The sequence below is a fragment of the Cyprinus carpio genome, chromosome A12, assembly GCF_018340385.1.
Source record: "Cyprinus carpio isolate SPL01 chromosome A12, ASM1834038v1, whole genome shotgun sequence".
Lineage (NCBI taxonomy): Eukaryota > Metazoa > Chordata > Actinopteri > Cypriniformes > Cyprinidae > Cyprinus > Cyprinus carpio.
In genome coordinates, this window is record NC_056583.1 from 16,177,516 (window position 1) to 16,205,294 (window position 27,779).

The 27,779-nt window shown below is 36.2% G+C and overlaps 1 protein-coding gene across 1 annotated transcript; it reads left to right on the plus strand.

Moving 5' to 3' along the window:
- Window positions 1-1,071: 1,071 nt before the first annotated feature.
- Window positions 1,072-26,015, plus strand: LOC109099968 (gdnf family receptor alpha 1b). The gene is made up of 9 exons (XM_019113433.2): window positions 1,072-1,591; window positions 1,960-2,271; window positions 2,470-2,553; window positions 18,091-18,442; window positions 18,669-18,778; window positions 19,594-19,728; window positions 21,583-21,770; window positions 23,841-23,885; window positions 24,715-26,015. Exons 1-9 carry the CDS (start codon window positions 1,531-1,533, stop codon window positions 24,856-24,858), a joined length of 1,431 nt encoding a protein of 476 aa, XP_018968978.2. The 5' UTR covers window positions 1,072-1,530; the 3' UTR covers window positions 24,859-26,015.
- Window positions 26,016-27,779: the final 1,764 nt, after the last annotated feature.

Here is a 27,779-nt window from a genome sequence, read left to right on the forward strand (position 1 = left end):
AAGCTTGTTAACAAGTGAACAGCAATCAGTATACGATATAAACAAATGGATCAACATTTATAGATCAATCAGAGAAATAAAAAGAAAATATTAAAAGAAAATAATACAGTCACACAGGGACGGGGATGAAGAATCAATGGCAACATGGCAAATGTAGGCTATAGTATGTCTGGGAATGTATATGCTTTGTTTTACTTGTTTGTTGATTAATTACAATATTTTACATGATTTCGTTGTTTCGTTCATTTTGAGACATTTTATACATTAAAAAGATATGATTATTTTTCTCATTTATTCTAAATGCAAATGTTAACCGTGTAATTGTGTTCATGCATATACTACTGCATCGATTTGAAAGGGCAGCTGTCATACTATTCTTCAGTAAACAGGTGGCGCTTGTGCTCTGAATTCAATTCCTCCATACATCGAGTAAGAAATAAAAACTCCATGAAAGGTTTTTTGATCATACAATGTGATTGCTTCATTATGAACTTAAGCAAAATGTATTGATGTCATACTTGCTCTTAAGTTGGCAAAAACTGAAGAGGTTAAAAAGGTTGATGGCACTCTTGAAAGTGTGTATTATTTTACACATAAGTATATTACTCAACAGCATTTGCAGACAACATTTGAGTAACTGCAAAACTTAGATTACAAGATAAAACTGGTTAGAGTGCACTAAACAGAAACCATAGCATCCGCCACTTAATCATTGTCTGTTGCCTATCAGTGTTTACAATAACCATAAATATTATCACGTTATTATAGATTGACATAAAAAACATCACAAAATGTTTAGTATTTTGTTTACAACTTTTAGAAACTCATAATAAGAAAGTCAAAAAAAAAAAACCCTGACAGAAATTTATAAAAAATAAAAATAAAAAAAAAAGATCGACAGTGAATAATTCGCATAGTGTGTCAGATATGGATCGCAAAGTGGATTCCATTTATGCTCGGACAGTCTTTGGATAATTCTTATTAAGTAAAGTGCTTAATGGTGCCTAATCAGCGAATATTTACGGTCCAACTGTGCCAAAAGAACCGACCTTTTTCAGAGATCCGAGCACATGCGCAGTATCTTCACACAGTGCGCGTTCTTCGACCTTACTTACATATTGTCGGACAACTGAGCAAGCAACAGCACACTTTGACAGTTGATGTGGACTGACATGAACTTTGAATAATTTTGGAATGTTAATTTATGTTCATAGTCTACATTTCTTTTAAGACAACTCGTTGTTTTGAAGGATTGCTGAAGATATAACAAAGAAGATATCAAAAGGTTGAATATAACGCAGTGTCGTGATATTAGTGTTTTTATCGTAATATCGGAACTCTCAAATATTGTTTTTTATTCTGTTCTCGTGGGGTGTGTCCATCAGAGCAGCACTCAGCGCCTGTTGGAGTCTGTCCGGATGTGTATATGATGTCTGATCACTTGTTCCTCACTAGTGCGCAGCTGGCGCGCAATGGATTTATTGTGGAAATTGTTCTATATCGTATTTAACCAGTTTCTCTGCTCTCTGAATGGATCTGAATAAAGCGACAATGCTATTCGCAACTTTTTGGATAATGTTGTCTGTTCTTGGTAAGTTGAGATGCATGTGTTCCAGTATTTGTTTGCGCATTACTAGATTGTATCAACTATACAATAGACAAATTTGCAATTCAGAAGCATGCATACATTTTTATTTTATAATTATGATGATTGTTCATATTATTTTATTTCTAAATCCTAATCATTACTTGAAACATTTTATATGTAGCTTGAATTAATAGGAAATAAAATACAATTTTGAGTGCTTTTCCTTTTATCATATAAGTTGTCTCTATTTGTTTTAATTGGGTCCACTAAAGTAACAAGGTAAGTGCTATCATCTTAATAATGAACATTAGAAAATCGTGGTAATGATTCTGTCTTATTTACATCTGTAATTTCGTCTTTTCCCTGCACAGATTTAATGCACTTCTCAAAGGCAGATGCGATCTCACAGTCTCGGTCGGTTCGGCTGGACTGCGTTAGGGCTCATGAACAGTGTTTGGCGAAGTATGGCTGCAGCACTAAGTACCGAACCATGAGACAGTGTGTGGCCGGGAGAGCCGGTAACTTCAGCATGCTGGCTGAACCCGAGGCGCAGGACGAGTGCAGGAGCGCCATAGAGTCCATGAAGCAAAGTCCTCTGTACGACTGCAAGTGTAGGAGAGGAATGAAGAAGAGAAAAAAAAACTGTCTGCGCATCTTCTGGAGTATATACCAAAGTTTACAGGGTGAGCAGATCCAGGATGAACAGGATCCAATATGAGAAATGATCATGCCTTGTAGACCACTTTAAGTCTTGGAAATGCATTCAGAGCTTTTATAACCCAAAACAAAGTTCAAAAGTGCTGGTTCTAAGAATGTTACGTGTAACAGTTTGGGTTCTTGCAAATTTACCATTTCTTACTGGTCTGGTGTTTATCTTCCAGCCAATGACTTGCTAGAGGACTCGCCATATGAACCAGTCAACAGCCGTTTGTCTGATATTTTTCGTCTGGCTCCAATAATATCAGGTTAGTCTTATGATTATATATTATTATATATATATATATATATATATATATATATATATATAATATATATATATATATATATATATATATATATATCCACCTCACACTTATGTATTAGTTCACACTGAGTAAAAATCATTTACCAGCTTTTTGCTTTGTCTGTATGCTTAATGTGCTTAATATATTGATATATCTCAGGTTTATGTGTATGTTCTTGAGATGTGCTAATTTGGTTATATGGATAAAAGTGTCTGTAGAATGAATGAATTTAAATTGAAATGTCTGTTGGCTTATGAATGGCCTGCCTGCATCATTTATGAAAGCTTTGTAATGGATGTTAGAGTTTTGAGTGAACAGGTTTCAATGATGTCCTTGGAAAAGAATCAATGCCTAATGCATTCCTGTAGAGGACTAACAGAACAAGTGCTGCATGATGGAGATGCTTTAGTCATGTCCTGTAGATGGCGCTGTTCCTCCCCTGTTTAGCTACAGTGAGGTCTGCTGGTGTTGAAGATACCACTGACTGAATCTCTCAATCTGAGTTGTGCTTGACTGTAGAAGTTCTGCAGTAAATCTCTGTGGTGACAGACAGTAGTTCTGATTCAAAACGTAGTGAGTTGCCTCGCTGCCAGCTGCCTACACGAACAGCGTTGTAACCCTCATGGAAACTCATTAGTGACTAATTTGGAACACTCTACATAGATGGCACCTCCCTGCGGCACACAAATACCACTCCACACCCAATTTGAGACTCAACTAGCAATGTTGTTTGACATCATGTTGTCAAGCTAACAACAAAATATAAGCATAAAATACACAGCACACAACTCTTGAATAAAAAAAGTGTTTACATTGACATTTTTTTTATATATTTACATACAGACACACACAGATATATATACTGTATATATATATATATATATATTATATATATATATATATATATATATATATATATAAACTGAATATATATCACTAATTGCCCGAAACAAGGTATTTTAGAAGCTCAGAATCTATCATAATTAAGTTGTCTACCTTTTTGAACAGCCTGTGGTGCATATAACTAGGGTTTGGCATAGAACAAGTGTCTGTGGTTTTGTTTGCATTAGGTTTGGATTAAATATGAATATACTGTTGTTCCATAAGGAACATGTGGGCATTACATGTGAGACATCCTCCCCTTACGTTCCCTCTCGGTCCACTTCAAATCAATAAAGCCATACAAGAGACACAGTTTCTGAAATTGCAGCCTTGTTCTTTCCTGAAGCATTAATCAGTACGGTTAAAGATGCAGAATGCACAAAAGAAAAAACTTAAATATACCAGTTTAAACAGCTGTTAATTCTTCAATCATTAGTCTGGTAGCCTACTATTTGAGCATTTTCACAAAATGAACATCACAGGCTTGCTTTTGTTTTGCTGTGCATCTGTGCATGTGTGTCGATTGCTTTTGTGTATCTTAACAGCAAGCTACAGGTGTTGTACATCACCAGGAAGAGAGAAACGTTCATTCTAATTATTTTCATATTTGGACACAGGGCAATTGAATATTAATCTCACAGCGAGCCTCTTTACTTATTCCGCATATATCTAGAGCAAAAAATTATGGAAAAGGGTGCAACGGTTTTGGCATGTCCCAGCAACTGCTAGTAATAATTCACAGCTGAGTGATACAGGAGTGAGCAGGATGTTTATGGCCACTGCCAGTGCAGCTTCAATAAAAACTGATTTGGTTGAGAGACCCAGAGCCGCTGTGCCAGATCTTTACATGGCCCAGATGGAGAGACATTCCCATTCTTGAGGTGGTGCAGAGTCCGGATTATACAGGCCTGAAGATACTGCAGAAAATCCTCTATATCAAAATGATGAACTGCATCAACCAAGACTAGCAGCAAACCCATTGTTCAACACAATAGTTTGGAGAGAGAGAAAGAGATAGGAAGTTACTTGAGCAGTGCCTAATATGCCAAAAAAGCTTTGGTTGGTTAGTGTTCATTGTGTGTCCTGTCCATGAAGCGCTTTTATATTTACTGTCATGAACCACTGAATCAGCCCACACACAGGACCCCAATAATAACTGACCCTAATCTCTTGCTCTCAGTGAGACATCTCTATACAACACACTGTGTGGGTGTTTTCAGGCTGTTCACAGCAGAAATGGATACTCAAGTCTGAGGCTTGTTCTCACAGTGCCAACAAGCACCAAATTCCAATGGTTGTTATGTATTGTTGGATCAATGTGTTAACCCTGACAGTGGTTATCGGCTGTGTGAGCATGACAGTTATGTTTACAGGCTATAAATACATACAGTATATAGCAGTTAACTTCAGAGTGTTAGAAATATTGGGACAGTGTGAGCCAGTCTTTAGTTACAACTAAACTGTCCCTCAGACTTGACATAGACTCATAAAAAAGTGACTTGACTCAGATAGAGGCATTAACACTGTAAAGAATATCTATGATGAGCAGAGGTGGAAAGTAACTAATTACATTTACTCGCGTTACTGTAATTGAGTAGCTTTTTTGTGTACTACTACTTTTTAAAGTAATTTTTAAAATCTGTAATTTAACTTTTTCTTAAGTATATTTTGTTTGAAGTATTGTACTTCGCTACATTTTAAAACACATTAATTACTGAGTAAAAAAAAAAAACAGGCGTTAGTGGTGCAGACACCGCTGAAAACTCTTTTTCGTGTATGTGTTTCTGTATTCTATATTATATTTACATTTAGTCATGTACAGTAGCAGATGTTTTTATTCAAAGTGACTTACAGATGAGAAACATCACAAGCAATTTGTGATAAGTATTGTTTATAGTTTTTTTTTATTATTATTAAACTAAAAATTATAAACTATAGGCTATTGACACAATTTTAACTCGACAAAATTGACTGTGATATATACAATTATGTGTATAGACTTGAAGAAAAAAATAAAACTATGGCTGACGATACAGAAAAGTAACTGTGATTAATTTCTGACCATTCTTTAGAAAGCTAAATTATTAAATTCTTTCTTTACAACATAAATTGTTAATAAAATAAAGATTATTGCAGTATTCTTTTTTTATTTATTTATTTTTTACAAGAAAATACTATTTCAGACTTAAAAATTTCATGTTTAATTTATGTGTTACTTGCCATCTCTATGTACCTGCTGATGAAATTTACTAGCATGAAAATATGTTTCTACGCCAAATTAGTTTTAGTGAGTCTTTTAAATTTTTTGATAAACTTCCCAGTTTGATACCCATGCTTTAGGAGACATTTTAATCCAAAGTGCCTTACAAATAAGAAATATCAAAATAAATTTCTAATAACTAGAATAGTTTTTAATAGAATAGTTTCAACTTGTGACAAACGAGTTGACTTAGTGAGAGACTTGAGAGTTGACTTAGACTCTATGGCAGAGACTTGCACAGGTGCACATGATTGTCAGCAATGAATATCCTTGAGGGAAACATGAAGCCAAGCAAAGAGACAAAAACATAGTCAACAGGGTATCAGCTTTCTCAAACTCTTTTCATAGTCCTGAGCTGACTAACAGAAATGTCTGCTCATCTAATTGTAGCTGTCCTGGGCTCTTATGCAAAAACACCAGTGTTTTAGTAAATGTGTTCAGGTTACACTTCCTGTCAGAAACAAAACTGAGATCAATATGAATGCCCACATTAAGCGGCTAATAATTGCTGAGCAAGACAGTTCACCCTCCAACTTAGCATTTTAAACTTTAACAAATTTACTATTCTCCATAAAGATGCATCATTGAGGTAATAGCAGTCAAAAAAGATCGAATAATCACACATGTTTTACGTCATGTTTATAAGAAGCTGGGTTACGAACTTGATGCCTCTTAGATGACTCAGTTAAATGGGTATTGTTGGAACTGCAGAATCTTTGTTCAGGATGCATCTGTATGCAATCTGCTGTACAGGCACTTTCTGTCCTCATTATTTGATGGCACACTCTCCAGCTCCACATAGCTTTTGTGGGTTCGGGCTTTAGTAACAGATACCCTTGAGCCATGGGATCACAAGAAAAAGGGAGGGGAAAAAATCAGCCATATGAAAGAGCAAAGACATGTCCTGTTTGGTGAAAAAGTAGCCAAAAGGGTCAGGCAGAATTGAACACAATTGTACAATGGTTGCCAGTAGCCAGGCAACTCAGTGATGGTTATAAAGCTTATTAGGTTTTCCACAGTTAAAGGGATTGTTTACTCAAAAATTAACACTCTGTCATCATTTACTTACCGTTATGTCGTTCCAAATCTGTATGACCTTCTTTCTTCTGAGGAACATTGTTTTTGTGCATTTAACGAAACAACAAGTTGTGGAACAACATGAGTAAATGATGACGGAATTGTCATTTTTGGGTGAACTATCCCTTTATGTACACTAGGTTTTTATATGTCTAAAACATTAATGGCCATACTGTAGATCATATGGCACTTTCTTTGTCTTTCAGTGCTATGGCAAAAGAAACATATTTATTGTGCCATTAATCATGAGATATTTAAATCAAATAACCACTGGGATATATTCGCCTAGCAGTGTTTGAATTAAAATGGTCCTTTCCATAAATCAATAAAGAAGCGGTCATGAGAGACAAAGAATGATCATACTGTCACTGTAGAGCGAGAGTTGTGCCACCTGATCAGTGAGGAGCTGAAGCAATGAAGACAGAGAACAGCACCCACTGTTGGATTAATAAATAGTTGAACTGCATGGAAAATGAAAGGGATAGTTCACCCAAAAACCGAAATGTCGTTCCAAACCAGTATGGACTTTACTTCTGTGGAACATTTTGTGTATTTTGACAAATCTACTTATGTCAGGAACCTACTTGTATGGAAAACAAAGTTACAACATTCTTCAAAATAACTTTTGTGTTACACAGAAAAAAGAAAGTCATACAAGTTCAAAACAACAAAATGTCATTTTTGGGTCAAATAAATGTGTGGAACCAAAGATTTTTGAAGGCTGGAGAAGAAAATGTTTTGCTATCAGCCACTCCTATCAGTTTAGACAGATGAATGAAGTTCCTTGCCTTGTTAATTGATTTTCTCATGTCCCAGCTTTGGTCTGCAAGCTGGTCAATAATAGAGTGATCACACATAGCTATTAATTTGTCTCACTATACTATGCAAGCTTCTTACAATCATATGTTATGTCAAAATGAGCTTTTTTTTTAGCATATATAGCATTTGACACACAAACACACGATACTGTTCAAATGTTCAAAAAGGGTTGATGACATTTTTTAATGTTTTTGAAAGAAGTAACTTATGCTCACTAAGGCTGTATTTATTTTATCAGAAAAATAAATGTATTAATATTAAAGTTGCACTGCTTAAATTTTTAAGAAAACTATGAAAACCCCATGATTCTTTAAGGATCATGATTATTTCTTTTGCTAATATTTATGGAGAAATGCAAACTTCTTTAATGTCATTTGACATTAATTTAATGCATCCATGCTGAATAAAATGCATTATTAATTTTTTTAAAAATCTTACTGGCCTCAAACTTTTCAATAGTAGTGTATTTGTGTGTGTGTGTGTGTGTGTGTGTGTGTGTGTGTGTGTGTGTGTGTGTGTGTGTGTGTGTGTGTGTGCCATAGTGGCCTTAAAAAGTGCAAATGTATCATTGGTTTAGGTCACCTCATATTTCACCATTCAAGTCAAACAGACCTACTATATGGAAATGATGTACACATCCCTGTTTCTGATGCCCTTACAACCGCAGTGCACTGCAGTCTCACAGGAAGGAGAGATGGAGATACAGTGGTGTCCATTTTCTATCACATGCAGAGCTAAAGTTGCCCCAGCCATCTGAATTATTCACACCCTCGGGCTGGTCCAGAATATAATAACAAGTCCCATGTGGGGCTGTCTTCTAAGAGAACTGAGATGCATTGAGCGGAGAGTCCACATCCTCTTCTCATGCAAGATGGTCTGCTTCCTTTCATGAGTTGCATAAATTTGGTTGTATTCAGTCCCACCGCTCATCCAGAGAAATAGTTTGATTTAATGTGAAACAGACAGAGAGTCTATTGAAAGGAGTAATGGGGTACTTATGAATGAATCTGATGGAAACTAAATTAAAATCCTTTTCAATGTTATCAATATATTTTTTAAAAAGGCCTTTATTGTCTGGCTAATTTATTTCTGGATGTGTTTTACTTATTGGCGGTTTTGATCCATAATTTCATTGTCTCCATAATGACAGTAAATCCTGTCATTGTTTTAGACATTCAGCAGGATAAAATTCATAAGCGTAATGTTCATTTGAATTGCTATAGTCTGTTTTAAGAAAATCAATTCAAACCTTCACTGGTATTGGCACGAATCGCAAAAAGCCTATAAGAGAGGAAGAGGTTATTAAATATGAAAAAATGGCCCTGTCAGCAGTTATTGTTTGGAAGTGCAATTTGATTTCCAGTCTCATTTCACATCATTGACATGGATGCCAGAGCAGTATGGTTCATGAATCCCAACCAGCTGCCACACAGCCTGAAGAAGGAAAACCGTTTCATGTTTGTATAGAACTAGACTGTTTTCCACATTAGATAAATCTCTGCTATGAGATGAGCATGTAAATATCGAGAAACACACAAATCAAATGTCCAAAATCCCCTTCATCTCACACTATAAAAAAAATATGTTGGCCTTGTCAGTAAACACGTAAACAGCTTGATGATTGCTGGAGGCAAAAATGACATTTAAAGCTTGTGCATGCTGTGTTGTGTACAGCTCAAGCGTTGGTAATTACAAATGCCTGGATGCTTGATTACAAATCATTCAGCATCAATAACTCTGTCAAGTGTGACAAAAAGAGGAAAATTCATAGAAGAAGCCTAAAATTTTAATCACTCTGGAGCAACATAAAATAAATGCATTAAAAAGAAGAAGAAAAAAATTGTTTGATTCAAGAAATTTTGATATTTATTCCAATTCCAGGTTTTCAGAATTGATTCAAAGAGCTTATTCCTGACTAATTTTCTTGATTCTTAAGAAAGGAAAGGAGGCAATTTATGACCTTAAGGAGCCGTTCACTCCGAATGCATTTTTCATTCATTGCTTTTTACATTTCCATTGGTTTTCTATATGTAAACTTATTAGACAGATGTATTTGACTATTGTCCTTGCATATTTTGCAATGTCTCGTGAATGACATGCCATTCTAAAAACCTGGCTCTCAAGTTAAAAGAAGTTCAGTTTTTACAGAGACATGCATTGCATTACTTATTTCTTTTTTTGCATTTTTTACCCCATTCCAATGCTCGTGTCTCATGTTTATCAAAGCAAAAATGTTTTCTGTGTGAATGGCCACTAACAGTGCAATATAAAGTACTATAAATAAAAATACATTTGCATAAAATAAATAAACCTATTTTTAGCAAGCATTCAGTCTATTCAGTCTTGAGTAGGAACTTCAATAATAAATACAATTATAATACATTAAAACAGTTTTTATGATTATTTATGAGATGCTTTTTATAATGCATTATTCATTCATTATAATGCCTTAAGAATACCCATATAATGTATTTTAAATACAGGCTTCAAGTGTTACCTGAAAATCCTTTAAAATATGAGTAAATAATTATGTGCTTTTATGATTGTTATGACAGTTTTTGAACGAATCTGTTCTTTAGCAAATACTTATAATACACAAAATGAAGCCACCAATAGTGTAATGGTTTAACTTAAAGAGTCAACCAATTAATTGGTGAATGAACCTGAATCTCTTTTGGTGAATATAATTAAAATGATTCAAAATTCCTTTTAAAGCTCTTCTGTAATATGCAGAAGTTTACCCAAGGTAATGAATGCAACTGACTTTCGATTTCCAATCATTAAAAAAATCTATTTGTTTTCAAATCCACACTCACTATTTCCCCCTAAAAAACAATTTAGTTTTCTATTGAGCGAAAACAGTTGAATAAATATCAGTCCTTTGTTCCATTAATGTATGAAAGGACATGATCTGCATCATAATTTTTGAAACGTGACGGGCTGAGAGGTTATAATTCATAAAGCTGTATCTGTGTGTCATTGACCTTGTCATAACAAAAGATTAGCGTTATTAACTTCACAACATTAAACAGGTCAAAAGCAGTGTACTGTATATTACAGCACAGCTGTTCATATTTTCACATCAGATGCTGTTGATATCTGATGCAGTATCTGTAAACGACACTGCTGCCTATGTTTTTTTTTAACTGATCATAAAGTGCTTGCACTGCAGTACTGTGTGAGCTTGCGTGACCGTAGCATTTCAGGTCACCTAAAGTCACGTCATCTGTCACCGCTGAGATTAAGGACATACAATGACACACACACAGAAAGACTCAAACACTTACACACAGCAGAAAAGTATAGTCTGAACAGACTGAGAGTGTATTGGTTGTCAAACATATATAATACAAATCTTTCGAAGTGGATTTTGGAGAGAAGCCTAGCGAGAGGAAGAGGAAATCCTTTATTCTAATAGGCTGAGTTGACAGTTCTATGCTGTCAGTCCCTATAAAGGCTGGTCCCCCGCTGTGGATGTGTGCTTCAGTATTTGTGATGTATGGAGCCTATAGTTACCATTTCCTCAATATTGTGGGAATGTGAATGGGAGGGGAACGCAACCACCCCCCTCCCTATCTTTTATGACCGTGCCTGCATTCATCAGTGGATTTATCACATATTATACATCTGCAGCTCACTTTAGCTCTTTTTCTCCTTAGCCATTAAAGTTATTTTTCAGGAAAAACATCTATGTTCATGTCCAAACAAGTCTGATTTGGAGCAAGCTTGAATGTTACTGTGCTGCTTTTGACTATATTGTAATGTTTGTCAGTGGACAAAGGGTGGTGTGGCACAAAATGATGAATGCAGGGTCTAAAATGAATTTACCTCCCAACGACAGACAATTAGAGAATTTATTTTACAAGACTTGTAATTATACAGTGACAATGACATTTTTTTTTACAAATAAGCTATATTATAAAAATAGCTTAAAATACCAGTCATAATGACTAGAAATACTTAATAATAATAAAATAAAGTATTTTGCATCATCCTCGTTATTATTATTAATATTATTGTAAAATAATTTTGTCCCTGTAGTATTTTGTTTTTTTCTTTGATTTGACTCTCTCACATCAAAATAAAAATTACTTTGCAATAATACCACTACTACTACTACTAATAATATTAATTAAAATTCTGCTTTTATTTTATCATTATAAAAAACTGTTGTCCTTACGACAGTGGTATTATTTAGCGATTTTTTCACTTGCATGTTTATAACAGCACATGTCATTGTCACTTTAAGCATCCTAGATAATCCTGTGAAGATAAAAAATTGTTACAGGACATGATAGTTGCAACAGCTGTATATGTCTTTGACTCGAAAATCTCACATCTGTCAAGGTCAGATGATCATTCTTTGAATTCAGGTTAAATCATGTCTGGCAAACTGACTTGTATCTCCATAATATTTAACTGCCAATCTGACATGCATTTGGCACTCAGAGAGTGTTCATTTTACACCCCTCATGCATCATTCTTTCATTCTCAATTTATTAATGGCTCAGTCTTGGCTCTGTTTCTTACAGATTAATAAATAGTGACTTGTATGTTTTACTGCTAATGTATGTAAATTGAAGGCAGAGCCCCAGAGGGAAATTACTTGGCGGTTGTTGACGGTAAAACATCAAATACCAGTTTTATGTCTTATTAGACATTGATTTTTCTTCTGGATTGAAAGCCATCAACACTGTACACTTTATTAATTCCACTCATGAGATTTTATGTGGTTTAATTGCCAGGCGGTTGGACATGCACAGCCACACACACATATAGCCCCTAGTCATCGTTTACTCTCTTTAGCACACAGTCTCAGGCTTCTAAAAGCTTTCCGTCTCTCACTTTCAAAACACACATAGTCAAACATCCAGCACTCACGTGACTCCCTCCATTGTCACTGTCACAATAGCAGCTCCCCAGTAGGGTAAATCTCAAAGACGTTGCTGGAATTTCACTGCACCTCTGAAGTATCAAATACACCACTGGACCCCCAAATCCCTTCGGCACTGGTAATTATTTGTGGACATATTAATATGCCAGCGCTGTCGGGAACTGGCTAAAGTGTCCATTACATCAGCCTTTTAGGGGTCAGCAGTTCACAATCTCAAGTGTAAACTACCCAGTAGATTACCAGGTCACCATACAATGATTTTAAAAGCTACCAAAACCATTTCAACATACTCAATACTAATTTTGCTACCACAGCAAAAACAAACATGCTACATAACCTTATTGAACTTTAATTAAAGTTAAATATGAACATATTTAATTTATTATTATAATTATTTTATATAACAACATAAAAACAGGTCTGACATTGGATTTTTTTTTTTTTAGTATAAAAAAATTGACAGGATGTTTGATGATCAACCATACTGTACTTGTTTGGCTAAGGACTTTGTGTTTCATAGAAAGTTCATTGAAAGTGTGTAGAAGATGATTGCCATCTTTTCAACCTCTTCTCGAAGACATTTTAAGACATGATCTAGGGAGAGAAGTCAGCTAATGTAAATTTCATTATAAAGTTGTCCTGCTTTTCACCTCGTCAGACGTTTGATCGATACCTGAAACCGCCGGCCTTTTTGAGCAGAGCTGCATCAGTTCCAGATGGATCTGCTCTGTAAACATACACGGATCAGTGCATTCATTAATTTCTTTTGGGTACAAGACACTCATCAATAAATCAATAGACTCCACATCCACTGGATATTTTCAAATATCAACTGGACTGGCTAAAATCCCTTAAAGCGCCGTGCTCCAGAGGTCAGCCATCGGCAGGCATCACTTCAGAGGGCCATTAAACGTCCCTGGACAGCAGTTTAAGCAGATTGTCTTTTACACAGAGCTCATAGTGTTGTTTAACTAGCAGTTTTCTCTTTGTTAAAGAGCCCAGAGATGGTCAGACAGGGTTCATCTTGTAACAAACTCTCATTCTGCTGCAAGGGCACTTTCATTAATTGATAGAAGGTTCCAGTCCAATCAACTCATTAGCTTCATTTCTATAAAGAATCACCACATACACTGAATTGCCCAAAGATAAATTTTATTGCTCCTTCACAGCTCAGGAGACATAATGGAGCTCTCAGTTCATGTTTCATTTAAGTATCAAATTAAGTGTCTCGTTATTAAATATCTTGTAAAATAAAGAAACAAATGAGATGAGCTGTTGACATACATTAAGAATAAAGCACTATTAAATAAATAGATCTGATCATTTAGTCTTGGAATAAGTCTTAATGAGAAATTTTGTAGTAAATCTCTGACTTCTGCTTGCAAATTTTAGTATTTTGCCAAATTTGACAGGAGCAAAGGCAGTTAGGAAGGAAGGAATAAGTAAAGAAATATGTAAAGAAGTAAGGCAGGAAGGAAGGATGAAAGGAAGAAAAAAGAAACATAAATAATGCCAAGAAGGATTGACGAAAGGAAGAAAAAGGAAACTGAGAAATGAGAAAAAAGAAGGAAGGGAGGAAGGAAAAGTAAACAAGAAGGAAAAAAGAAGGTGGAAAAAAGAAGTACAAGAAGAAAAAGAAAGAAGGGAGGAAGTAGAAGATAGGATGAAAGGAAGAAAAATGATAAGAAAGGAAAAAGTGACGTGACATTCAGCCAAGTATGGTGACCCATACTCAGAATTAGTGCTCTGCATTTAACCCATCCGAAGTGCACACACACAGAGCAGTGAACACACACACACACACTGTGAACACACACCCGGAGCAGTGGGCAGCCATTTTATGCTGCGGCGCCCGGGAAGCAGTTGGGGGTTCGATGCCTTGCTCAAGGGCACCTAAGTCGTGGTATTGAAGGTGGAGAGAGAACTGTACATGCACTCCCCCCACCCACAATTCCTGCCGGCCCGGGACTCGAACTCACAACCCTTCGATTGGGAGTCCGACTCTCTAACCATTAGGCCACGACTCCCCAGTTAAGAATTAACTCTTTTTCTCCCCAATTAAGAAAAAGAGAAGAAAGGAAAGAAGAAGAAAATAATATATAAGAGAAGGATGAAAGGAATGAAGAAGAAAATAATTAGGAAAGAAGAATGAATAGGAAAGTTTGGGGAATAAAAAGAAAGACAAATCTAAAGGGCAAGACGAAAGCGAGAATGTAAAGATGGGAGAGATGGGCAGAAAGAGACAGCGGCAGACACGGAGGAAGAGAGAGTGGGAGATCAATTATGGAGGTTGAGTCCTCGTATGATTTGATTTGCTGCAGTGGCATGTGTTTTATTGGATTGGAACAGTTGGAGGAAAGCTGTGAGATTATTAAGCATCCGCCAGAAAAGCTCCAGGTCTCTGCCATCAGCACTTTCTGTGTCTGCTGCACTCCCAATCTCTCAGGCCACTTAAGGAAGTGACTGAAGAGCTCACTTATTATTCCTGTGCCCAAAGAGCAATAAACAACAGAGCGCTCTGCTGCCTGAGCATGAGGCCACATCAACACACACACGCACTGTTGCTTGTTATTTCACGTCACACTGGAGTTCTCTGAAGTGCACATGGCAAGGCTCTCAGCCCAAGTAGCCTTCGGCACACAAAAGACACTGGGTAATGTAAGCTGAGGTCATTATACACACTATCACAGCACTGACGAAAAACAGCATGGCATTACTGTCTTTAAATTATTAAAGGAATAATTCACCTAAAAATTAAAATGTACTGAGAATTTACTCACCCCCAGACCATCAAAGATGCGTTTGTTTCTTGATCGTAACAAATTTGGAGATCTTTAGCACTGTATCACTTGCTCACTAATGGATTCTCTGCAGTGAATGGGTGCCGCTAAAATGAGAATTCAGACTGATAAAAACATTCAATAATCCACAGGACTCCATTCCATCAGTTAATGTATTGTGATGTGAAAAGCTGTGTGTTTGTAAGAAACAAATTCATCATAAATGCATTTTAACTTCAAACTGTTGCTTCCAGTTAAAATATGAGTCCTCTATTTATAATATTGCTTTCTCAAGTGAAAAAGTCATCTGAATCAGGAGAGAAGACCAGAAGTGATGCTTTAATGATGTATTTATTTCTTACAGACATGCAGTTTTTCACTTTACAAGATATTAATTAATGGAATGGACTCTTGTAGATTATTATGATGTTTTTATCAGGTGTCTTAATCTGACGGCACCCATTCACTGCAGAGGATCCATTGGTGAACAAGTGATGTAATGCTACATTTCTCCAAATCTGTTCTGAACTATTCCTTTAAACAAAAATATCAAATCATCTAGCATCTACTAACTACTACTACTAATAACAATAATAATAAATATGCCCTGTGCTGTAAAGTGGCCATGAGTTATTTTAATGATGTACCATAATAAATTAATATTGCATTATGTTTATAAATGGGGCTCAGGATCAGTGTATCACAAGGAGATATGGGTTTGTTTTATAGACTCTGAACCTGTCCACATGACTACAACGTCTAATCAACATTTAAACATCCCTCCAGTAACCTTGAGCCTCATGTCAATGTGCTTATCAAACGTAAGTAATGGTTTTTGTATTAGATAATAGGTGATTAACCTTAAGGATCAAGGCTGCTTTCAAGTTTAATCATAGTTAAAGTCATCTCACGAAAGCCCACAATAATCACAAATTCCTCATCAAAACACATAATTGCAAAATGCAGCATTCCATGCATATGCAAGAGCTGCAGCGAGAAAAGATTGAGTCATCATTAGGTAAAGAAGATTATCCTCACTTATTACATGGCTCACTGCATACTTGATTCTGACTGGTCAGACTTTCATCATATATTTTATATTATACAAATATATATTAAATATACATATTGCCAAACATTATAACTGACCATTGTCCCTGGCAACCAAATCTCCTACAAAGCTGTACTAGTTTCATGTCTATCGTAGCACTCTGCAGTCTGTTTCTTATCAGCCTAATATAATAACTTAAACTTAATAAATATTTCATGCCCATTAATTATTATTATTTTTTATTTATTTGATAGATAGTCATAAACTTAACAGTAAAATCCACATTCAGATGATCATTATTGCAAAATAAACCTTATGTCATCCTTTATCATCAAAACTATTTTTGCACAATATTCAGTACATGCTAACATTCTTTCTTTTTGCATGGCTCTCAAATAGTCTGATAGTCTATGTGTTCTAATAGTAATGTGTATTAAACCCAAAAGACCGCTTAGAAAAGATTCACCTAAGGTTGTTTGTTCAAGAGATGCAAATGCTGTGCAGATTGAGAGGATGGAAACAAAAGAAAAAGTGTGACAGTACAAGCAGCTGACAGAAGTTCTTCAGGCAAAAGATTCAAACATTACACAAATAAAACCTATTTTAAACCGGGTTGATGTCAGTTCTTGGTGGGAAATTCATGAAAAAGGGCTGAAAATTGAGTCTAGGTATGCTTGGGGCATTTTGTGTGGGATCTGTTGAAGAAATTGAGAAACAAAAATAAATGAGAAAAAAATAGTGTTCATGTGATTTTATTTTCAGACACACTGAACTGGTGTTGAGAATGAACTATGTGAACAAATTATCTAGAAATATTTAGTAATACATAAACTAATGTTTGGAGTCATTTAATGAGTCATTTATTTATAAATTTAATCAAGGATACATTAAATTGTCCAGTAGCGACAGTAAGAAACATTTTTTTCAAAATGTTTCTTGAGCGCCATATTAAAATGATTTTTGATTTATCATTTGACACTGAAGACTGGAGTAATGGCCAATAAAAGTTCAGCATTACCATCACAAGAACAAATTGCATTTTAAAATATATTAAAATAATAATAATAAAAAAGTTATTTTAAATTGTAATACTATTTCACAGTATTATTATTGCTTTACTCTGTTTTTGATCAAATAAATGCAGCATTGGTGAGAATAATAAACTTCTTTCGTAAACATTGCAAAATCTTACTGAGCCAAAACTTTGAATGATAGTGTGTATATATATTCTCAAAAAAGTTTCCTAAACACTCTGCCATTGGCTGGTCAAACAGATCGCCCCGCTACAAACTCACACCATCGGTTGAGCCACTGTTGCTGTGTGTGGAAGCTTAAACAAACAGTATATTCCAATACTTTGGAAGTGCAACAGAAACAAAGTGTTGACACCTTTCATTGTAATGGCTTATTTACAGTTGTCTCTCCGAACCAAGCTGGGACAGGAGAAAGTATTTTATGCACTTCATCTTCAAATATACTTGGAATTCTGTCATTTTCCTAAATATATCACTTAGTATAGTTACTCTCACACAGACCACATACTGGCTGACATATGGCCTCTAGTTCCTGTGAATGCCACACGGGATGACCTCAGCCAGAGGACGTTCACAGAGAGTCCTAAAAGGTCAACAGTTGCCCCACTCTCAGCAAGAGTTCTTTGACATTTACAGCACGTGCATCAGTAAAATCAGCCAGCAGAGTTCCTAACTCTCTCTCTAAATGTCTGCCCGCATAGGTGAGGCGGCCTTTACAAAGGACAACAACTGCCTGAACGCTGCCAAGGCCTGCAACCTGAATGACACGTGTAAGAAGTACCGCTCCTTCTACATCAGCCCTTGCACCAGTAGAGTCTCAACTACTGAGGTGTGTAACAAGCGCAAGTGCCACAAGGCCCTGCGGCAGTTCTTCGACAAGGTGCCACCGAAGCATAGCTATGGCATGCTTTTCTGCTCCTGCCCCTCCGGGGATCACACGGCTTGCTCCGAGCGCAGACGTCAGACCATCGTGCCAGCCTGCTCCTACGAGGACAAGGAAAAACCCAACTGTCTCTCCTTACAAGCCTCCTGCAAGACCAACTACATCTGCAGGTATGATAAAAGACCCCTTGTGTTATGTGTCACAGAGTAAGGAGGAAAGTGTTGGAATGCTCACTGTACTTTTCAGCAAGTTAAATATTTATCCTGTGGGGTGGATGATGTCTGAGAAGAGATAAAAATAGTTATAAGACCCCAGACTGTCACTTGTGTGCTGAGTCTGTTTAATGAGGTGATATGCCATGTGGATTCTTGTTCATTCCTGCTTAATTTTTTTCAGATCTCGTTTAGCTGACTTCCTTACCAACTGTCAACCTGAGGTGCGCTCGATTTCTGGGTGTCTAAAAGAAAACTATGCCAACTGTCTGCTGGCATATTCAGGTCTTATTGGTGAGTTAACTCAAACCAGCAAATTTGGTGAGCCATACCTTGCCAAAAAAAATATTGTGGCAGTACAGTACATTATAGGGTACTTTATACCATGGTACTGAAATTCATGTGCTATGGTTTTTGGACGTGTATCACATCATTACCATAGTACCTTTGAGTGCCATAAATCAAAGCTAATTTCAAAAATACTACTATTTGTAAATGTACAGAAAAACGTGACTGTACTATGACAAATTCACCCAAATAAAAAATAAAAATAAAAAATAAATAAAAAAAATGATTTTGTGCATAGAGAGTTCAAATGAAAAGCATTTATTTGACATAGAAATCTTTTGTAACATTATAAATGCCTTTACTGTCATATTCTGGTTTCAGATGAATCATCTCCATAGGTAATGTGATAAACTATATGAAGCATTTGTAACTGGCCTCATACATCCATTAAAATGACCTTGGGATAATAATAATGAAAGTCACAGCAAACATGCTCAGAACCTTAAAGGTAGTCCTGAGAAAAGAATGCAAAAGTCAATATTTATTTGAAAATGCCACTTGGCTTAATATTTTGTATCTAATGACTTCCATAAACTTTTAAGTGTCTGTGTATTTCACTTATGATTGTACATGGACTACAGATCTGCTTAACGTTATTTTACAGAATGTTTTATACCCTAATGATCCCAGATGCTGTCTATAATGGCTGCTTGCTAGGTTTTAAGACGCAGCAACTCTCTTGTTGGAATCTCATTTTATAAACGTCCTTGTTTTCAACATACATGACCTTTAACCTTTGCTCCTTGCTATGTGTGACGCAGGTACGGTGATGACTCCGAACTACCTTCGTGCCCCTGGCATCAGCGTGTCACCTTGGTGTGACTGCAGCAACAGTGGAAACGGAAAAGCAGAGTGTGACAAGTTCACCGAGTTCTTCACCAACAACCGTTGTCTCCGTGAGTAGACTTCATTCACAGCTGCTGTTGTGCTACTCTATATCATTGGTCACATGGCGTTCTACACTGTCTGACAGAATTTGCCCATCAAGATTGACTCTAAAGCTGAATTCTGCTCTATTGCGTCTTTGAGATCATTCACAGTCTGCACCAGTAAATCGGATCTCTGCGATTTGTGTTGCTGTGTGGTTCAGAGCAGTTTGACGGCCGAGAGACAGAGAAATCCCTCTTAAATGGGCCAGCTGAGAGGGGGGATTGACATAAAAAGGCAATAAAGCATTACTCAGGTGTCCATGGGCCTGGAAGAGTAGGGAAAGCTTGCATTATTTTGTCAGGGAGTTATTCAAAAACATCCATTTAGATGAACCAGATGCAGGGAGATAGACAGGGAGCAGATGAGAGGGAGGATTTGTCTTCATGAGACAATGGCCTTTAGGATGACAGCCCGGATGGAATAGCAGTACCAACACAAGTCACGCCACATCCACACCTCATAACTGACACATTCTCATCTTTTGTGTTTACCTATAGAGAGAGAGGTGGAAAGAAAGTGAAAAGACAGATAAAAACAGCATGAGACAGAATCAGCAAAATGTTTTCTTAGCTCTTTCTTGTTTGTAATGAACATATAGCATTATTTGTATATGAAGGTGGGCCCATTACTGACTTTATAGACAGCGGCAGGTTTATTAGAATGCATTTAGACCTAATGCGCACATCACTTATGTTGAAATAAATCGGTTTTGTTTATGTTTATTTAATAGTTAGTGCAGGTTTTTGACTTGGTACTGAAGTACCAATACTTCTTATACACCATGAGTGTACCTTATTTTTCCTGTAAGAGTGGGTGCAGCCATTGGTAAATTTAATGAGTCTGGCTTCCGGTGTCATCCGCCTCCAGCTATTTTTAGCTGAACAAAACAGCTCATTTTGCTGCTTGATATTGCAAACTGGTGTTTCTTACCGTATTATTTGAATGTATTGTCTTAATTATAAACACACTGGTTTGTAGCACAAACAATTTTACTGTTTATTGCACTTTGTTATTCTAATCTGTCCTTTAAACCTTTAAATCTATATAATCTATCCAGAGTTATGCTTGGAATATGCATCCGTTCTTATGAGAACAATGCAATAATACAATAATGGAAAATGTGGCTTTATTAGTCTTTAACCCTTAAGAAACAGAATGAGCTTACACGGCCTTAAAGGAAATTCAAAGCTCATTCAATAATAGGGTCAGCCTATCCTCTTCTCTGTCAGTAGATGGTACTTAATACACATGCAGCGTATTCTTTACCTGAGTACCCATCAATAATCCTCACTTGCCCTTTAGCTTTCTGTGGCAAGAGGTAAATAACAGACTCTGAAGTCAAAAGTGCTCTTGAGAATAGTCATTTTAAAAAGACAGTTGAATCATAATGGCCTTCCCCGTTTTATCACCGGAAAGATCCCAGAAACTTAGTAAGTAAGTGAAGGTCTTACTGCACTTAAACACAGAGGCTAAGTGCCTCTTTATCAGAGTTCATATGCTTTAGTATTAAGAGATGAAGATAGAAGCTCTTAATATCAAAATAGGCCACAAATTCGATAGCGACATGTCAGTGTCAACTGTATTTTAAACAGGGTTGAATTGAAAATGCCTTTTGAAAATTGGCACAATTAGTCAAAACTGATGGCACAATTACTCAAAACTTTCCTCTCCCTATCATTTCCAATTTAAATTCCAATTCAACTTCCTTGGGGTGTGGCTGAATCCATTCAAATTCCAATTCTATGTAGACAGTTTTTAGATACTGAATTTTGCCCTTCCATGATTTTAAACATTTTTCTCTTTATTTCTGCATTATGCAGGCAATGCCATCCAGGGGTTTGGTAATGGCACAGATGCTGGTGTGTGGCAACCCCAACCACCCATCGTGTCCACTCCACCTGACCCTTACACTCCACAGAGAGGACGGGACAGGACATCCAACGCACTGGATGACCCAGCACTCACCAATGACCTGGACCATCTCTACAGCTTCTGTGGAAGTCTACAGGTACTGAAAGCAAACAGTGTGTTGTATTTAAAGAAATTATTTGAAAGTCACCAGAAAGAAATCTTTTATGTTGATTAGAAAAGTGCAGTGAAAAAAGCTGTGTAAAATGTCACCCGGACACATAATCTGTTTTTTCCAATCGCATTTAAAACCACCATATTGACTATCTCTGATGGTGAATGACAGCTGTCAGTCAGACACACATGTTGCTGTTGGCCCACACAGATGGTTAAAGATGCACAGCCTACGTCAACTTTACAAACAGCCGGCAGCTTGTTTGGGTGCTTTCAGGCTTTGCTTGGCATACTATGGCTTTCATTTTTCGAGCCTCAGAGTGAGATAAGGCTTTACTTTTGATTGATGGGTGTGGGCTGTTGCAGTGATAACACACACACAGGGCCTCTGGGTAGAAATGAGATGCATCAAACTGCCAGAGCTGTCATGTCAGAGCTAATTGGCTGGCACATTAACATGAGGAACACCCTTAAGCAGGATATACCCACCCATTACAATCTCTCTGAGGGAGACATATCTTCACCAATCATCTGCAAATCTAACTTCAAGACTGGCACACACGCAGCCTCTAAAACGACTGGCATACACACAGATACACATCTTCAGAGGAATATTCCATGTTAAATATACTCTGTGGAGCATTAGCTGTCGACTAATTTGTGACTCATCCGTTGTTATAAAAAAAAAAGAAAAAAAGGAAAATGATGCACGTCTGTGGGGCAAGTGCATGGGGTACAGCACCATGATTAAAGTATAAGCTTCACCCTTAAAAGAACCATAATTCTTGGGTATTTTTGCTGTTTACCGAATTAAAACAAAATCCTTTATTTTCATTAAATACATTTTAGATTTTTTTTTTTTTAATTTATAGAAAATTGCTACCCTGGCTTAAAAAAATAGATAAAAAATAAAATAATCAACACCAAAATTATAAGGACAAATCCTCAGAGAAAACACACACACATTCACAAAAAAAAAAAAAAAAAGAAAAGAAAAGAATACTGAAATGATAGGGAGAAAAACACAGTCTCCAGTTGTGTGAAGCATTTATTTTATGAGACCAAAAATTAAAAAAACAATGTGAATAGGCATGAAAAATGCATTCATCTGGGCTTTTTTTAATGTTTTTGACCCAATAAATGTTTCACACAATTAGATACTGTGTTGTTAATGTTTAAAATTAGTTAAACATGGTCTACAGCCTTATAAAGATCCACCAAATATTTCCCCCCAAGGATGATTGTAAATGTTTATGTAAACAAAATTTTTTTTTATTATATTTTAACCCTCTGAAGCACTTTCTTCAGTTATTTTCTTCAATAATTGACAGCATACTACAGATAAAGCTTAACTTGTATTTAACTGGCAGATATAGCACAACAATTCATCATATTGGAGTAATAACAATATTATGATTTATTAGTAGACAGTTTCTTTTGTCTGAAAGACTTCCAGGAAGGTTATTAATCATTTTATCCCACAATGCTTTTCGCAAGAATTAGCCCCATTCTCTCTCCATTGTGCGGCACCTTTATTATATTCCAGATTCTCTGAGGAATCACTTTATCGTTCCAACAAACCAACTATGTGTGTGTGCATGTGGGAAACTGCATAACAGCAGAGTATCATGTAACTGGGTATTAAAATGTATTGGTGTGTCACATATTAATGCAGACACAGTGGCCTCCTGCATACACACACACACAGCACATTTATTTAAGAAGTAAGACCTTAGAGAGAGCTCTTGGCCACAGCGCTGTGTAGATGTGGTGTTTGTGTGTGGGCTGTGGGGCTCATTATCATAACATTACATCTCACTCAGAAGACCTCTCTTTGAGGCCAGTACTATATGACCTCTATTTGCCGTGGTGAATTACAGTGCTTTATTGTAGCTGTGCTTGACTTAGATCGCACTGGACTCAGTTTAAAGGGTTGCTAGATGGAAATGCTTCAGTGTGAGAGATGGTTTATAACGCAAAACCTTGAAGAGCTTCTTGCAAATAATTGACTTTTCAGCCTGTATTTCAGCTGGCCTCTTTCTCTCTTTCTTTATAGGCTCAGAAACTGAAAAGTAATGTTACTCTGGATGTTCTTTGTGTGGTAAGAACCATACATTTCTACTCACTTTCCAATGAATTGCAACGTGTCTTGTTGTTGCATCCCACTGCAAAAAAATGTTAACATAGGTTTTTTTCATTACTTTAACTCATCTATAAAAATATATATATATATATATATATATATATATATATATATATATATATATATATATATATATATATATATATATATATATATATTTAAGTTATACTAGATTCAACTCATTGTTTTTGAGTTAGTTTAATATAATTTAAGCTAAATTTACCAATTTGATTATACTTAAAAAGTTAAGGGAGCATCTCAACTGTTTTTAATTTAAAGTATGTGACTTTTTTTTTTCAGACGATCAGTATGTTTTTAAGGCATATTAAAAGGTTGTTCACCCAAAGATGAAAATTACCTCATGATTTACTCACCCTCAAGTCATCTTAGGTGTATATGACTTTCTTCTTTCAGATCTGTCACAGAAGCGAGATAGCCGGAATTATAAAAGTCCCAATTACGAGATATAAAATCATAATTATGAAAACTTGCAAACGAGTTGTAAAAATGCATTTGAAAGATATAAAGACATAATTACAAGAAAAAAAGCAACAAATAACTTTATATTTATTTTTTTTTACTCTAAAGTGGAAATGGGCTTTCATACTATTCGAGTTATGAAAAAACACACCAAAAGAAGGTGTTTTAAAATGCACATATTGCCTGAACTGTTACATTTTAAAGCTTTTTAGGCTTAAACAACTATAAGAACAAACAACCAGAAAATTGCATTGCCTCAACAAGATCAGAATGACTAACAATATGAAAATATGACCTTTCTCCACAGGATCCGCAGCTGAATGACCCCAGTAGCTTTAATGCAATAGCTCGGAGCTCAACTAGTGCTGCCTGCCTGGTGGACTGGACTGTGCTGCTGTCTCTGGTCTCAGTTCTTCAGTTTGGGCATCTCACAGCCCCACAGACATTATAGCCGCTCACCGATCAAACCTGCTGCTGGACTTGCTGCTGTATCATTCAAAAATGTTGTATTTTGAGTTTTTCCCACAAGTGGTTCTGTGCGCGCTGTGGTGTTTCGGTGTGATGAAACTGTTCTTGGTCCACTTGCTTTTGTTTGTCATGGACATATCTGAATGTCAGTGGAAGGTCATCTAGGATTCCTTCTGTTGCAAAAAACTTTCTGCAAACAGGTGTCACCTGGACTCTTATATGTGGAAATTTTTTCTACCATCACAGCGAGATCTAGTTGATAATACAGAGACGAATGGAGATGCAAGAACCACTTCTAATAGTGAAAGATTGACGCTGCTTCTGCATACTAGGGTGCTGCAGATGATAATTTATTTTCTCTGAGATGATGCCACAGGAAAGCCTGCAAACTCCAGCTTGTACTCAAACAGTGTCAAGCAGTGCACAGAATTTTTTTTGAAGGCTTATCAGCAAAACCTGCTGCTCCTGTCCCTTATTTGGACCTACAAACTCCATTCTCCCTCAAAGTGGCAGTGACTTTTTGCAATGCTTCAGCTTAGATGATACGGTATGGGAAATGAACATCAGGATAGACAACACTTTATCACGTCAAAACACAGGCAGTTTTTTTTTTTTTTTTTTTTTTTTACATTTGTAATTGTCACATCTGTTTTAGTTCTCTTCCTCTCCAGCGAAACACCACCATAAGATGAAAGCTTAGCATCGATTTGCTTATTTTGGTACATGCCATTCATCCTTGATATTTACTTGTAAATACCATCTTTGTTTACAGTTACCATATTATGCTTCTCAAAGTTTATTTCTAATCTAGCAAACCTTTTCGGATGTTGTATCACGTCTGTTGTGTGAAATATGACAAGTTTTAGTGATGAAATAAGTAACTACGAGGGTTGATACCACCGTTCAGTATATGTCAAATGTGCTGTATGTACATTCAGTAAAAAGCTCTCTTCTGCTCATCCGAAAGAAGTGCTCTCCAAGCATCATTTCTGCGTTGTTGTTGTACTGGTTAGCTGTAAAAAGAAATATAAATATATAGGTACATAGAAGAAGGCTGTACGACATACAAGAGCAAAGAGAAACTCACATTAAACAAACTAAAGAAGGCCTTTAAACGTATGTTTTTTTTTTCTTTTACTTCAGATACGTGAGAAAATATGTGTGAAGTTTAACAGGGATTTTTAAACAAGAGGTTTTTGTTCTTTTTTGACAAATAAATACAGCCTTTGTGAGAATAGGAGACTCTTTTAAAAACATTTGGAAAAACCTGCTGACCCCAAACTGAATGGCAGTATATATATATATATATAAACACCCAAATATATATATATATATATATATATATATATATATATATATATATATATATATATATATATATATATATATATATATATATATATATATATATATATATATATATTTGGGTGTTTATGGCATCAAAAAATGTTAAATCCCTTAAGCTCAAAAGTATTTAACATTGATGTGCACATCAGACAGTTCCCTGACAGACTGTGCCATTTAGTGCTAAACAAGACATGCTGCCAGTGTCAGTAAATGTGTAAAGACTATAATTGAAGAGCTCTTGGATTCTCATTACCAAAATAGGAGATAAACTGGATGTCTACTTCTATGGATTAGCCCCATTTGATTCACTATGCCAGTTTGTCTTTCAAGGGCCAAAATATTTATACACTTTACACTATACAACATTAAACTTGATATATGCACAGGATGGCATAAAAAGCTCTTGTGGTTTAGTAAGGTCCTGTCAGTTTGACTCAGGCCATCCAAGATGTAGATGAGTTTGTTTCTTCATCAGAACAGATTTGGAGAAATGTAGCATTACATCACTTGCTCACCAAAGGATCCTCTGCAGTGAATGGGTGCCGTCAGAATATGAATCCAAACAGATGATAAAAACATCACAATAAGGCTAATCAACACAACTCCAGTTCACCAATCAACGTCTCGTGAAGTGAAAAGCTACGTCCATTATTTAGACAACTTTAACTACAAACTCCTGTATCTATACAAGTCCTCTATCTATAATCTTGCTTTCTCCAGTGAAAAAGTCATCACGTCTAAATCAGGAGAGAAATATGCACAGATCAAGCAGTGTTTACAAGTGAAAACAGTTCTGAACAAATGCATTGGTGGATGTGAGAGGACAACAGGAGACGGACTTTTTCATTGGAGGAAGCATTATTATGAATTATGGACTCATATTGTGGAAGAGAATCAACAGTTTAAAATATGTTTCTTACAAACACAAACAGTAGCTTGTCACTTCACATGACATTAATTGATGGGCTGGAGTCATATGAATTACGATTATTGTAAAAAACAAAAAACAAATGTGTATTGGTAGTTCATGATACTTAATGCATTAACTAAAAGAAGAGGTGTAGAAGCCAGTGCTGTATTTGAATCACCAGTTACCTGGCTGTCATCATACATGCTATAGCTTCAACTGTTACCTCAGTTTGACTCCTAGCAGGCAGGATTAAGCGATAATAGGGACATGATTGTCAGTCGGATCACATAAGTCCACTCTCCCCAGGACAATAACACACAAGGACGCAACCCAGCTCACCTAGAAACTCACTCAACATGCTGTACTAGGATGTGGTGTTTCTTGACACCAGCCACCACTTCAGACATGATGATTGAACGTGTTTTCCAAAAGACTGGTAGAGGATTTATTAGCGTTGTCACATTGGAAGAAAGTGAACTTATGAGAAATTTGCACGGTAGGAAACAAGGAAAGCTGAGAGGCGAGATTTAATAATCGCTCAAGTGAAGCGTCAGTGTGGAGTCTGTTTGAAAGAAAGAGATCACAACACGCCATTGTAATTGCGGAGCATCACAGATTTGCATCAAGCACAATATGAGCTGTGAAGC

Excerpts from the sequence above, each read along its gene's own strand:
- LOC109099968 (XM_019113433.2), top strand. The coding sequence starts at position 1,531 with ATGGATCTGAATAAAGCGACAATGCTATTCGCAACTTTTTGGATAATG. Across the intron at positions 18,779-19,593 it reads GGCATATTCAGGTCTTATTG|GTACGGTGATGACTCCGAAC; the intron begins GTGAGTTAACTC and ends TGTGTGACGCAG. Across the intron at positions 19,729-21,582 it reads CACCAACAACCGTTGTCTCC|GCAATGCCATCCAGGGGTTT; the intron begins GTGAGTAGACTT and ends TGCATTATGCAG.